Source organism: Paramormyrops kingsleyae, chromosome 3 (assembly GCF_048594095.1).
Source record: "Paramormyrops kingsleyae isolate MSU_618 chromosome 3, PKINGS_0.4, whole genome shotgun sequence".
Taxonomy (NCBI): domain Eukaryota; kingdom Metazoa; phylum Chordata; class Actinopteri; order Osteoglossiformes; family Mormyridae; genus Paramormyrops; species Paramormyrops kingsleyae.
This window is the reverse complement of record NC_132799.1, coordinates 37,485,635-37,499,756: the sequence shown is the minus strand read 5'-3', so window position 1 is coordinate 37,499,756 and position 14,122 is coordinate 37,485,635. Positions and strand designations below refer to the sequence as shown.

General features: G+C 44.9%; 1 protein-coding gene across 2 annotated transcripts; it reads right to left on the bottom strand.

Annotated features, from left to right (window-relative positions):
- Positions 1–268: 268 nt before the first annotated feature.
- ric8b (RIC8 guanine nucleotide exchange factor B) lies at positions 269–13,881 on the bottom strand. Of its 2 annotated transcripts, none has more exons than XM_072710238.1 (10): positions 13,642–13,881; positions 12,850–12,897; positions 12,067–12,666; positions 9,206–9,300; positions 7,306–7,456; positions 7,107–7,202; positions 6,869–7,013; positions 6,427–6,556; positions 5,096–5,215; positions 269–1,958 (listed from the first exon to the last, which is right to left on the bottom strand). In XM_072710238.1, exons 1-10 carry the CDS (start codon positions 13,723–13,725, stop codon positions 1,850–1,852), a joined length of 1,578 nt encoding a protein of 525 aa, XP_072566339.1. In that variant the 5' UTR covers positions 13,726–13,881; the 3' UTR covers positions 269–1,849. The 2 variants fall into 2 exon arrangements, with proteins under 2 accessions (XP_072566339.1, XP_072566338.1); XM_072710237.1 differs by having other exon boundaries at positions 6,412–6,556; positions 13,642–13,880.
- Between the last annotated feature and the right edge of the window lie 241 nt (positions 13,882–14,122).

The window sequence follows — 14,122 nt, the reverse complement described above, 5'->3', positions numbered from 1 at the left end:
TGAAAAATGCAGATGTGGGAAGATGACTGTGAATTCTGTATGTTCTGTTATGGTGCTTATTGTACAGAGGCTTAGCCCTGTTTATTTTCAGTAACCTTTATCTTCAGCAGCTGAGATCTCAAATAAAATGCCACTGGACTTGTCAGGCTCCTGGGTACTACAGAAGAGAGCTGAACTACACCCCTGGCCAGAAGGGGAATGAGGCTCATTGATGGATAGAAAATACACTACTTCGGATAAAGCCTAGAATGAACACACATTACAGCACTATTTTAAAAAGGGCTTTATCAGTGCACTGAAACAGTTTTTATGAAAAAACAAGAATAAAATCCCAAACCCAGGGTTAACCATGCAAAACAAAATCAATATATAAAAAGTTGCCCATACAAAGGTTTTGTGAACAAAACTACATAATGTTTTGTAATAATTCTATTTGACCATCTATGACACACTATACTGTACCGCACGCAAACATTTTTGGTAAGAGTGAGTGAGCAGTTGAGAATTTAAGCCTGTGGTGGTTAGTCAGTGTTAAATTGAACCTCATGATTTCATGTACCAACTACTTACATTTACCCTTGTAAAAGACACTTTTCCCAAGACTTATGAGCTGCTGTGTACAATATATATCCTGTTTCATTCTTTCTATACACAGCTAATTTCAACAGTATTCCATAGAGGTGGCAAGTGGCAGATCTGTCCTCAATCAGTAGTATATCGATATTTGCCATTCGATATGTATCGCAATTTTTTTAATAGTGTTTGCTGAATAGCATTTAAAGGGTTGTATTTGTGTGCCAATTGGTTACATCATTTTCAGTTCAGAATAGCAACAAAACTAATAATACATTTCTTATACAAGCTTATACGAGTGTTTAACGCTACAGATACGCAAACCATACTTGAGCTATTAAGGTCTCCCCAAACGAGCCTGATGGGCTGAATGGCCTCCTCTCGTTTGTAAATTTCTTATGGTAGTAGAGAACATAATTTCAGAAGTTCATTATGATTATTCTTTTGAATTAACATTTTTACAGTGCAAATGAGCATCTCAGGGTTTGTTATTCAGACACGTCGACCGACACATCGTCTCATGTTTGGTTTACAACTGTTTCTGCATTGAGTTTATAGTTTTAACCATTTCAAAACATATTTAGTTTCTCTAGTGTACTGAAACTGCACCGGACCACAAAACCAAGAAGCTGTACTCATGTCTAGATGTCCATTTACTTAACAGAATAAAAAGTTTGCGCAAAGTCTGGATTTAAATTGAGATGGTGGTGGAAAAGTCTCTGCAAACACACTTGCTCATTCATGACAGCACCAAGCCAGACTCACACGTCGGTCTCTTAAAATCACGCTGTTCAACTAGGCAAATATATTAGAACAAAAGTGACCCATATAATTACAGTAACCTACATTTAAATGGATATTGAAACTCAAATTTTAAATCTCAAAGAATCTGTAACAAATGATTTCCCACCCCACCCCTGCTATTTAGGTACATACAAATAATGTGCAGGAATGCTTTCGTTCCAAAGGTCTCCAAAATCGGTCGGGCCGAAGTCATAACATCACTTTTCACCTTTGGTCAGAATATCTTTTGACCTTTGGTTATTGTATCATACTTTTCACAACACGTCTATTAACGATCATAAAACAGGTATTTTTAAACATTTCAAATCATTCTCTATCATGCCCAATAGTGAAGTTTTCCAGCATATATGCAGGCCTCTGTTTGGGTACATTTCCTAATCGACATGTACACAGTTTTGTTTTATTTCCCAATTTCCTGTTTTTGAGACTGCGTTTAAGAATGGGAAGGACTGAGGAGTCATGCATTTCCGTTTTAGTCTGAGTCAGAGCTGCTGCTGTCCACAGTGCATTTGCTGACTGTTTCCTCTAGGGGAGCCAACGTGCCATCTCGCCTTACACCCATCGGTTTTATCAGCTCCTGTCTGGAAACACAAATCAATAAGTATATGGTAAGTGAACATAAAGTGATATCAAACACTTTACATACCAAAATTGCTAAGGAATACAAGTTCCTGTCAGAAGAAATGCTTCAGAAAATTATATCTTTAAAAACAACTGATCTCTTTAAAAAGAAAGAAAAAAAAAAACAAATAATCAGCGAGTCATTTCACTATACTTGAGCTTTCAAAAGACTATTAGCTACAGATGTGTGAGCAGCTTTCAGCTAACAAATGCGAAGCCAAACAAAACTCTACTTGCAGGAAGAAGTGTGTACCAACAAGACGGAACAGACAAAGGCATCTGCTCCTCTGAAGCCAATTAACGGTCCACAGAGGATGGAATTGAAGTGATCTGAAAGGCTTGCGGGAGGCCACCGTGTCAGTCCACATAAAGGAGGTGTACTTCTTTGCACCCGTGGGGGCTGCGCCTCTGTGCTGCTCCCTCTCTGCAATCCACCTGCAGCTGGAAGAGGCGTCTCTTACCGCTGCTGTTGGCGTTTCGCACCCCCACTAACCTCCTCCAATTCTTTTTTTTTTTTTTTTTTTTAAATGGGACCCATTATTCCGGGAGACATCTTTCTTACCCCCACATCCGCCTCAGAGGTGCTTGAGGACCCTTGGATGCCCCCCCCAGGCCCCCACCCCCAGCCCGGTGGCCATTCTTCCCGGCAGTTTAATTACAGGATCAGCGCTCATTCTAATCTCTTCAAAGCTGCAGCGGCCCCTCAATGCTAATCCAATTATATCTGCACTGTGTGGCACCAGCGCAGCCTAAGATTTATCAACGAATTACCCAATCAAAGCCATCATTTGCATTCATTCGAACGGTAAAATGAAAGCAATGCAAAGTCATCTAAAGCCCAGCATAGCTTACAAAGATGGAATTGTGGACACTTTCCGCAGGTACATGTTAAATCACCATAAAATGCTATGTAGTTCCACCACACCCCACTTTATGAACAGTGGATCATTAACAGACCACAGACTATTGTAATGTTCATAGTGCAATCATCTTTCCAATTCCTATTCTTCTGCTTCAGTCCCTCACTACCTTGCTTCTATGATCCTGCTCATCTCATCCTCTGCTTCTCCTTGCCCCCCTACACCTCCTGTTCCTCTGCTCCTTCTTGCCCCCTGCACCACCTGTTCCTTCATTCCTCCTTGCCCCCCTACACCTCCTGTTCCTCTGCTCCTTCTTGCCCCCTGCACCACCTGTTCCTTCATTCCTCCTTGCCCCCTACACCTCCTGTTCCTCTGCTCCTTCCTGCCCCCTGCACCACCTGTTCCTTCATTCCTCCTTGCCCCCTACACCTCCTGTTCCTCTGCTCCTTCTTGCCCCCTCACATCTTGTTCCTCTGCCCCTGCTTACCCTCATACATCCAAGAGGACCTAGCTGCAGAACACTGAGCAATCTCCACTGTGGGGCCGGAAATCAAATGACCTCCACTCCTGGCCCAGACATGACGTTATGAAGAGAACTCCGTAGGCTAGATTATTTATTAAGTTAGTCGCTGATGCTGCACTGACATCATATCCTGCGCCAATTTGGAAGTCATGTGAAAAACTGAAATTAGATTAATTTTCAAAGGTAACCTCAATAGTTTTGTACGTGAGGGAAGGGGGGGGGGTTTCCTCATTTTTGTTAATAAAACATGGAAACAAATCAAATGTATGAGACAAAAGGAGATGCATCCCTCCATCTAACTCTTTATCCTAAATAGGATTCATGGGGATTTTAAAAAAATTAAAAGAAAAAGCTTGGTAGGCGAGAAAAGCTTTGTGATGTCAGTGAACACCTTAGCCTGGACCCTAAAAATGTAAAATATATAAAATAAGTTCCGACAAGGGTAAGGGGGCATCATCCTAATAGCACCCACGCTTCTGATCCATCCATATTTGGTTACTACAATTCACAGGGAAAACATGTAAATGCCACATGGAGCCATGGCGGAGACTTGAACCATGGTCCCAAAGGTGAGGCAACAGTAAGCTAGAGCTCTGATTTCTCATCTGTCAGCAAACAAGATCAGAAAGAATCAAGGCCATAATAAGGTCAGAGGAGATGGTGGGTCCACAGGAATACAAACAGCCCAGGGGACGATGCCATTTTCAAACCGTAGCTTCTGCTAGCGGCCCTCCCCCATTCAGACAAGGAGGGGGGCGAGTAAAGTCATTGGAAAATGGTTGCGACCTGCAATTAAGAGGCAGGTGAAGCACATTCCTGTTCGCCTGCACCAGGTCTCCCAAGAGGCGGGAGCAGGGTGTTGGCGAAGGACTGCACACCAGCACAGTGAGGAGGGGGGGGGGGGTGATGCTGGTGCCGGTGATGGGGGGTCCACCTCTCCCCGACACGTGCTTCTCATTACCGCTTCTCCCCACCAGACAATAGCCGCTGCCCTCTTCTGCCTTCCAAATCAATGAAACCCTCATCTAATTGAGCTAGTGTCCAGGTCCTCTCCTTGTTAGTGGACATTGTTTGGCATTTCTGTCAGACAAAGGGTCAGATACAAAGGGGCGATATGTATATGTTATCAAAAAGGAACCATGAGACATAAAGGGAGCTGCCTCCCCAGCCCACCACGTGCACCAATTAGCGGGTAATTAATGCAGTGCCTGTAATGAGCGCGAGCCGGTAAGCCGGGCGGCTCTATTGACTCCGGCTGAATGCAGTGGCTCGGCAAGGGCGGCGGTAATTGAGGAGTGGCTCTTGGCCGGACAGATGCGAGAATTCTTGCTTTGAGTAAGCGGTTGGCAGGGAGCGCGCTCAGGAACGACCCGCGCTCACCCACCTGCGCGCATGTTGAGTTAGCCACAACACAGAGCTTCTCCCACTGGAAAGTCACTAATTCTGATCCAAGATGCATATGCATCACTTGAATGATTATGTGGGAAAGTGGTCCATTCACACCAATCGACATTCTATTCTAACAGTCGTACAGTGATCCTCGAGCTTGTTTCACAAACTTTGATCGAAGCAGTATGAACAAGGAACCTACACACACGTACACGGGAGTCAGAAAGATGGATCAGGAGCGTGATGGATGTTACTAGAGACACAATATCAAGAAAAGTCACGGTGATGGACCAATGACAGACGGCGCCCAAGCCACGAGCCGCACCTCGACAGCTGGTCGAACATGCTGGCCAGCTTCTCAGCCTCATACTCCTTCTGCTCCTCGGTCATGTCTTCCACGGGGTTTGGCATAGGCTCCTCAATGTGGCCGGTGATGGGATTGATGCTGAGAAGACACAAGGAGACGAGTGAACTCGGCGAGGAGGAATATTAACGGGATGTTTGTTACGATGAAACACTACGCAAATGTTATTTCTGCTGCAATGAGAGATTGTATGCGTGACATCACCCTAAATGAAATTGTAGCACCAATTAGGATTTAGGCATATAGGATTTAGGCCCGGGTGTGTGCTAGGGGCCCCTACCAAGAATGTGGCTGGTTAAAGTCCCACATTCTTGGTGGTATTTTATTATTGTTATTTAAATTTTTTAAATGTATTCCATGTTTACATTTTTTGTGCTTACTGCTATTTATTGTAGTCTTATTCTAATTTCTTTCTTTTTCTTCCTTTAAAATGTCTGTGAAACTGTAAAGCACTTTCTATACCCCATGAGACACAGACAGGCAGGCAGGCAGGAAAAGCTCCAAGTAAAAATGCCCAAATGAATGTCCTTGATCAAGGCATGGGGGAAAAACAGCACACCTGAAAATGTGCCCAGAAGAGGACATTTTAGTAAAAACCAGAGCTTTTGTAGCTCAGACATACACACACACACAACCATTTTTGTCCAAAAGGTATTTGGGACACCAAGACCAAACAAAACTAATCATTCCAAGATTGGTCCTTTTGGCCTTGATGCTGATATATGGCCCAATCTAAACACCACACACAATCCCAGTAAAGCATGTTAGTGGCAACTCGGGGAGGCATCCCCCCCCCCCCCAATCAGGACTTATGAAGACAGAAGGCAAAATGGAAACAGAGAAATCTGGCAGGAAGACCATATGCAATTCACAACAGACCCGGGAGAAGACTGCAAGACGATGGCCCAAAACATACAACCAAAGTCACACTCGTCTGGCTCAAGAACCCAAAAGCAAGCCAGTCAATCCAGTCCAATCCAGTATGTGGCACTATTTCTCTCCAAATGCTGAAAATTACAGTTTACTTTATGCAATGTGGAATCATATTCCTAATCTCTGTGAGCTCATGTCCATCATCTTCATTCCTTACATCTTTAATATTCTATTCTTGTTAAACTGTTAGCACATGTTCAGATCTGACCCCAAGGCTTCTTAATATTTTTTCATCATCTGCAGATAGTGTGCATGATATAGTTCCGAGTTACTTACATCACAGTACGTAGCCCTATGTTAAATTACACATTCTCAAAAAGGACACTCCAAACCCTAATGCTCACAAACGTTTGGCTGACTTGTACTCATCCGTGTCAGAGTCTTCATCCTCAGAGTACTGCCCCTCCCCACGACCCCCCGCCAGCAATCCACGGGCCGCCAGGAGTCCTGCCGCGTTCCCGTAGCCTGTGTACTTCAGTAGGCTGTCCACTGCGAGACACAGAGCAGTGTGTTCACAATCTGCAAATTACTCACTCTACATCACAGCAAGAGACAAATGAATGTGATACGTCTCTTCTTTAGTGTCCAAAAATGTTAATAAATGCCATCATTTTCCTATATTTCGCATCTGGACAACCACATCCATCTAATCTTTGGGACAGTTTGTATTAGCCAGTCACGACACTGAGGGTTTCTAACTGAGGGTTAGAAATAATAGCAGTAGAATGTGCTTGGGACCTGCTAGTTTCCATCCCATGTCCCCCCTCAGCCCGGCTTAGGTGCTGGGGTCGGCTCTCTTACCGCTCTCCTTGCAGAGAACGAAGAGGAACTCTGCCGCACTCTGCTTCACACTTGTGTCCACGTGAGTCATGAGGCGCACCAGTTTGTTTCGCACCGTGGATCCCACCTCGGGCCGGTTCTTCACATCTTTCAGTGGGGGGAGGACCTGCAGGAATCGGACGGTACCACTTGATGTGATGCAGAGAAAGATTAAGGGGGTATTGTTTCGTAGGGTCTGAGAGGGTGTCCGTTAGCCCACCTGGGCCTTGATGTATTTCCGGATCTCTCGGTGGTGCCGCGAACTCTCGGTCAGCAGGCTGAGCACCGGCGTCAGGCCCTCCTTATAGTTCGCACCCTGTGCGGAATCGGACACACAAGGGATGTGTGGGAGGAGCAGGCTTGCCCTGTATGGGAATGCCAGGAATCCCATACGCTACACCCCCAGGCACAACACCTACCCTGTCTATCCTCTTCTCCATGAACTTCAGCAGCACCCACACTGCCTCCATGTTCCTGCCCTCATACTGCGCCTGGCCATCCTGGACTGGTACGTCAATCAGCACGTCCAAACAAGACACAGTGATGTTGCTCAGCAGGTTAATGGCATTGCTGCATCCAGAGAGGGAGAGGGGGGAGACACGAGCAGGGGGACAGAGGCTGAATGGCGCACCAATGCACTCCCACCAGAAACATATTCAGTATATTTAGCTATATATGGTATGACTCCATAATAAAACATAACAAAGCAAAGCAAGCAGCCTTTCATAAGCTGGAATGACAGGGCAGCCTGTATTCAGAGCACAGTCAGGCAACCATCTTCCAGGACTGCCATGGTTCTGTAGGTTCATCCTGTAAGATCTTGTAGACGTATATGAATACCTATATTTATTGAATTAAACAACTGATCCGATGGCAAAGCCATAAGCACCTCAGGTAGATCAATGCCAGGCTTGCCCACTCAGGCTCCGGCCTCTGGTACCCATCCACAGTCCTGGAAGCTCTCAAAGTATGTAGATTATTTCAAGTAGCTTGACAGGTGCGTCAGGTGTCAATCAGGACTAAATTAAAACCCTCCAAGACAGCAGCCTGTGTGGATCTGGCCTGGAGACGTCACACACAGGCAGCACTAGGTGACCAGAGAGCAGCATGTACGCCATCCAAACCACATGTACAGAAGGATGATGGCCAACTCCTCAGGATGATGACAACTACACACTAAAAACCAAAAACAGACAAGTAAGCGATGAATTGCTTCCTATCTATGCAGGTATTTAAGTAAATCGGTAAAATTAATCATACAATTAAAATCCCACATAATTATGTACCATGTGAAAAGAGAAGTGGGTGCTGGTGACAGAATGTCAACATGAAAAAGAAAAACCCAGCAAAACTTAGATGTTTGACAGTGGGTATTTTCCAAGAAAAATCCTGAAAAAATTACATTTGGTCATAAAACCACTGCGTCCAGTAAAACATTGAGAGACGCAGTGTGTGCTTTTAAAAGGGAGGGAAACAAAGTGTGGAATGGTGCTTGGGGTCATTGGTGCTGCTGGCTGAGGAATTCCCATCCCAGCGTGCTCCATTTAGCCCTTTCAGGTGAACAGCACAGCCGGGGCTCCCGGTGTCCCGGCGGCCTTTGTTCGGTCCGCACCGTGTCGCTGGGGCCATTCCCCAGGGCTCAAAGGGCCAGGGGCTTCGGACAGGCTTCACAAAGGGTGCCGGCCCGATTGCTCACAGGGTGGCCAGTGGAATCCACACGGTCCCACTCACGGGTGGGTCAGGGACGTCATTAATCACTACAAGATGACACCCACCCCCCCCCTTCCCCTCCATATCTGCCAGCCAGCGCCCTGACACCCCCCCTCCACTGCCATTACAGCACTGACATGTGAACACTCCCTCACAATCGTCCTCACGCATTCCTCCTTGCTCAAATCCTTCAGCTGCAACCCAAATTCATTTCCCTTAAAGCATTACCAGACAAAATCATGGCTCAGATGTTAAATGATGCAAAGGGAACGATAATAAAAGTCATTATGCCATTATATTATTAGCGGATTTTTCTGCGTCGATCTTGATTCCAGAAGTTCTGTCCCAGCACGGATAGCACAGAAAAATCAGCCAAGAAGGGCACCATTTCAAAAATAAAATTACTGTAAGCAGATGCATAATGTAGAGCAAAAATTAAGCAAAAGACTGCAAAAAGTATCTATTATATATGTGGCACTGGTATGACACTTCAGCCTGTATAACAGGAAAGATCTTGTTTTTTTTGGACAGAGCGTCAGTATAAGAAGCGCGATCGCAGTTGCATGCAAAGTCTGGGGATGCGTACTGTTGTGAGAAAAGGGTCCCAACCTGTGAGCTTCCTCTGTTTTGTCGTCTGTCTGAGCCTTTAGCATCAAAACATGCCGCATGATGGCAGAGATGCGGCGGAGCTGGTGGGCACCATCCTATCAAAACGAAGGATGTAAAACGTGATCCTTAGAGCAGTTTGACATTTAGTAGTCAGAATGTGTGTGTGTGGCGGGGGGGGAGGGGGGTGGCGGGATAGGCAGGATAGGATACAGGGATGAGGCAGGGGAAGGCTGGGGAGGGGTCAGGTAAGGAAGGGGAGGATTCAGCCAAAACCTGGGATGTTCATTGACATCACATTGAAAGGCATCAGTAGCCCTAACTAAGACTAGTGCTGACACGTCACTTAAACAGCAATACACAGCTTTATAAAATATCCACTAAACACTATAACTGCAGCTAGCTGACTATCACACTTGCAGGCTACAACAAGCCTCTCGTACCCACAGAATGAACTATGGGGATTTAGTGATTGACAGTTTACTTGAATATAAAAAGGAGGCTGATTCCACGTTTAACAGTACTACTGATGATTTAGCTTTGTGGTGTCAGAATAACATATGGTTAAATGCATTACATGAGCATATAATTATGATGATACATTTATCATAAATTTTATATACCCCCATGCTATGTACGAGTCTATGCATCTTCCCTGTATTATGCGAGTTTCCTACTGCAGCCAAAAAATAGTTAAGCAAACAGACTTCTCTGGGGGGGTGTGTGTGTGTGGGATTTCACAGGGGACTGCAGTTCCCTCTTGCACTCCAAAGACATGGATTTAGGGTAACTAGCATAAAGCATGACTATGCGTGGATGCCCTGTGAAAGACTGGCATCTCGTCCAGGGTGGACCGCTGCCGTGTGTCCTACACCGTCTGTGACCCTGACCCGCTTGGAAGACAGATTTACAAACACAAAAACACTTAATTCCTTGTGCTGCTAAAAAAGGACTCTCACAGACTACCTACTACAACGTTTGAAAATTGAAGCATTAAGATAAACCTTTTCCCATGGCTAAGTCACATACAGCCTGCCATTACCATACATTAAATACATCCCTGGCATCATGGGAGAAAAGAAAAAATCTTGGCACCCACAGCTTTAAAGAACTGGTGCCAACTCTTTTGAAAAAGACAAAAAAAAACACTACTGCTGCTCATCTACTAATCTTGTAGGGCAGACAGCAGACAAATCCTGAATTCCTAAACCATAAGGGTCTTCAACTTAAGATGGCTACCCCTTCAAAGACCTGGGTAACCAAAGACCTGAAATGCAAACAAGAACTGAGAGAATAGCTAACAGAACCATTTTGAGGATTCCTCAGCTAAAATGGGACAAGTTAAGATAAGATCTATGTAAAGAATTAGCTATCCCATCATATCAATCCCACATTTCACACCAACATGTGAACTGTAATTCTATGTACCAAACGGATTTGAATTCAGATCCTGCTGCTCCTTAGAGGACAACATTTTTCAAAAACTTAAAAATATATTTATGACACACATACTTAGGTTATTTTGTATGGTCATTCACTGCGTCACACATTTACAAAGTACAGAAGTATCACTTATGTCCAGAGATATTACTTACACTTGCAATTCCTTTCTCATTTTCGTCTTTGAAATACAATCACTTTTTTGACAATTCTTTACAATGACAACTCCGTTTAAAATCATGGGGTTGTCAAAATTAGAAAATTAAAAATAACTGAAGACAATAAAAGCTGGAAATACCATCTGACCGATTTGCAACCCTGTTTAGTTAAGGGGTAACACTACATAACACAAAATCAAATAACTATTTTTTAAAATGCCCCCAAGGCAGATCTTTATTTCTGCAGAATTAAAATTGCGAAATATGGTCCAGTGCTGGTGATTGCGGTACCACTTCCTGCACAACCTCGTTAAACAGCAGCAGAGCAAAATGCAAGTTTTCCGCAAATCCCAACATCCGCACAGCACCTTCTAAGGAGACGCTTGGGGCTAAATGCTATGGATAAAGGAGAAGTGGGAAGGACAACAGACGGCATTCCTGATCCCTCTCAGCCAATTAATATGAGCTCAAGATATGCAGGAGAGCCTTAACAGAGGTCAGGCAGCTTTGGTACTATTAAGAGGTTTATCAGTTAGGACAAGGTTTAGAAAGGGAAAGGCTGACAGTTCATGAGATCTGTGCCCCATTTCTCTGGTGACCAGAGAAAGCGGTGTTCTGTTACTTGGATTTGTGCATAATACATTAACGAAAAAAGAACTGTCACATCAATGAATTATATATTAGGTGAAAGTTTTTTCCTTTGGTTAGAACAAGTCCATTTGTATTTCAATCTTACAGGAAAAAATACCAAAAAAATAAAAAAAACTCAGCACACAGCTCATGTGGGGGAAAAACAGACAATGGAATCGGTCTGTATCCTACAACCCATCAGGTTCAGGCTTTGAAAACAATGGGATAATTTAAGCAGCTGTCTTTAACACGCCAATGAAAACTGAAATAAAAAAAAAACCCATAGAGCGACTCCAACAATGAACTGCTAACTGAAAGGTGTGCAGTATGGTGAGGCCCGATTCCTCCTTGGTGCTGCATTAGCAGTCTGTTGCAAGGGAGCTAAACATAAACAAAGAACTGACTTGGGTTCTTTCCGCTCTCTACAGAAACCTCTACCATATACTGGGCAGAACCCAGCAAGTTCTCCCCCTGCAACTGCAGCAGAAAGCAGGTGGCTGACTTCAACGGATGCGAAGAATTTATAAATATTCCACTGGAACAAAAATGGGTGCAGATCTTCAGCTCACGGGATGAGTAACCCAGAGTAATAACTAATCATGCACAGAATGTGTAGCTACGTGATGGTCATCTCACCTCTTCAGTGCTGCTGGACAGTGTGAGATTAAACAGGGCCTTCAGAGCCTCCATGGTACGTTCAGTCGCCTCAGCTGAGAGGGGAGGAGCCATGGGGCTGGGTGCAGCGACCTCATAGGGCCCCACCCAGCGAACGCACAGAGTGTCCTCTAGCACTCGGGTAAGCACGCTGACGGCGGAGAGCTCCCTCCGCAGACTGTCGCGCACGTCAGTTCGCAGGGCTGACAACAGGAAGATCAGGCGCAAGGAGAAGAGCTCCACCTCGTGCCAGCAGGCGCGGCCCATCTGCAGCTGCCGGCAGAGGCCCCGGGCCATCTGGATGTCGGCTCCCACCTGTTGGGCCTCCTGGCTATTGAAAACTATGTTGCAAAGGCACTTCAGGGCCTCCACCAACACCTGTACATCTTCTGGGCCGCCCCCAATCTCGTCCGCGGACTCCAGTCCCGCCAGTCTGCCCAGTACAAGCATGCCCTCTCTTGTGGCCACTGGTGCAAGTACCCGCTTGTCCCGAGACAAGATGCGCAATGTCTCCAGGCAGGCCTTCTGGCAGCGAGGCTGAACTTGTCTGCCCAGAACAGTCAGCAAACCCTGACATAGCCTCTGTGGGGCAGTAAGAAGCAAAACAAAGCGTTTAGCACACAGCCCACCATCAGCCACCTAAGGGACCCACAACCAAACTTTCATGAGCTAACAGTATGAGAAATTATGGACTGGAAGACAGCTTTCGGTTCCAACTCGGTCAAGGCAGTTTCGTTTTAAAACTGAATTAAGTCAACAACTTACAACTCGTTTGTCCTCTTCTTTTTGGTCAAAAGTGAAGGTGCGACTATTCTATAAAAGATGGGGGGGGAAAAGCAAAAACAATAACAGTGACTGGCATTATGTAAAATGTCATGCGCAGTATAATACGTGTTCTGGTGAAAATAAGAATGAGAGTTATATGCAGATTACAGACACGATTGTGTTTTGAAAACCGTATGGAGCACAGCGCTATTTTTTCATAATTTTAAACCATCAAAAACAGATTTTAAATACCGGTGGGTTTTGGAAACCTTCCACGGGTATTATGATTCATATAATTTACTTTTAGCGTTATGAAGGATTTATACCGCAGCCCCATGCACGCAAATCCTTCTGCAAGCTCGTTACACTCATACCAAGGCTAATAACAGACACCCCCTTGCTAATAAGCACACCAGTTCGCCGAATTTAAAACCAGTTGTGGACAGAAAAAGAGACCGAATTCAACATTTTGAAGAAATGTTTATTGCGTGGCTTGCGATCTCCATCCAGGCTATCCTGCTAACTGGCAACAAGCCAGGCTAGTAGGCTAACAGGTTTAACGCCGGGCTAACTGGCTAAACGCCGGGTTATCTGACTAACCTACTAAAAGTCAGGCTAGCTGGCTAACAGGCTAATCGCCAGGTTATCCGACTAACCTACTAAAAGCCAACCTAGCTAGCAAGTAGATTAAACATCAGGTTAGCTGGCTAACCGGCTAAAAGCCAGGCTAGCTAGCTAACAGGTTAGGCGCCACTGACAGCTAGCAGCCAGAGAAAGGCGTAGGCGGCATACCTCCTGATTGTACTGCAGCAGGCGCCTCTCAATTTCGTCGCTGTCTCCGTCCTCGATGTGCGACAAAATAGCGCCCAGATCCATATTTTGGAAGACAGCGGTGCAACTGTCACACTTGGTAATATAACGACCCCTTTACTAATTCAAAATCTACTTAACTAGCTGGCTACACCTTCTTTCTACTTTAAACCTTCAACCCTAACCCGGGGACGTCAAGATCTCTATGGCAACAGGGGCGTCGCAAAAAGGCGGGTTACGTCATTCACTTTACCAGAACAGTCCTTAAAAGTACATCTATGCCTAAATGTTAGGCATAAGACGGAATTGATGCAGCGGAAATACGTCAGTGAATTTTTAAAAAAAAAAAAATAGTATACTGCCTACAGTGTCTAATATTTGGTTGTTACATATTTGATATATAAATATTTATGGTGGATTGCTGCAGAACTTCAAGCCGAAGGCAAATCTGACTTGGAGTTAC

Bases quoted from the DNA above. Each gene is read 5' to 3' on its own strand.
- ric8b (XM_072710237.1), bottom strand. From the start codon at position 13,725: ATGGATCTGGGCGCTATTTTGTCGCACATCGAGGACGGAGACAGCGAC. The intron at 7,014-7,106 runs GTGGGCTAACGG...CGATTCCTGCAG, and splicing joins GGAAATACATCAAGGCCCAG to GTCCTCCCCCCACTGAAAGA. The intron at 6,557-6,868 runs GTAAGAGAGCCG...TGTGTCTCGCAG, and splicing joins CGTTCTCTGCAAGGAGAGCG to TGGACAGCCTACTGAAGTAC.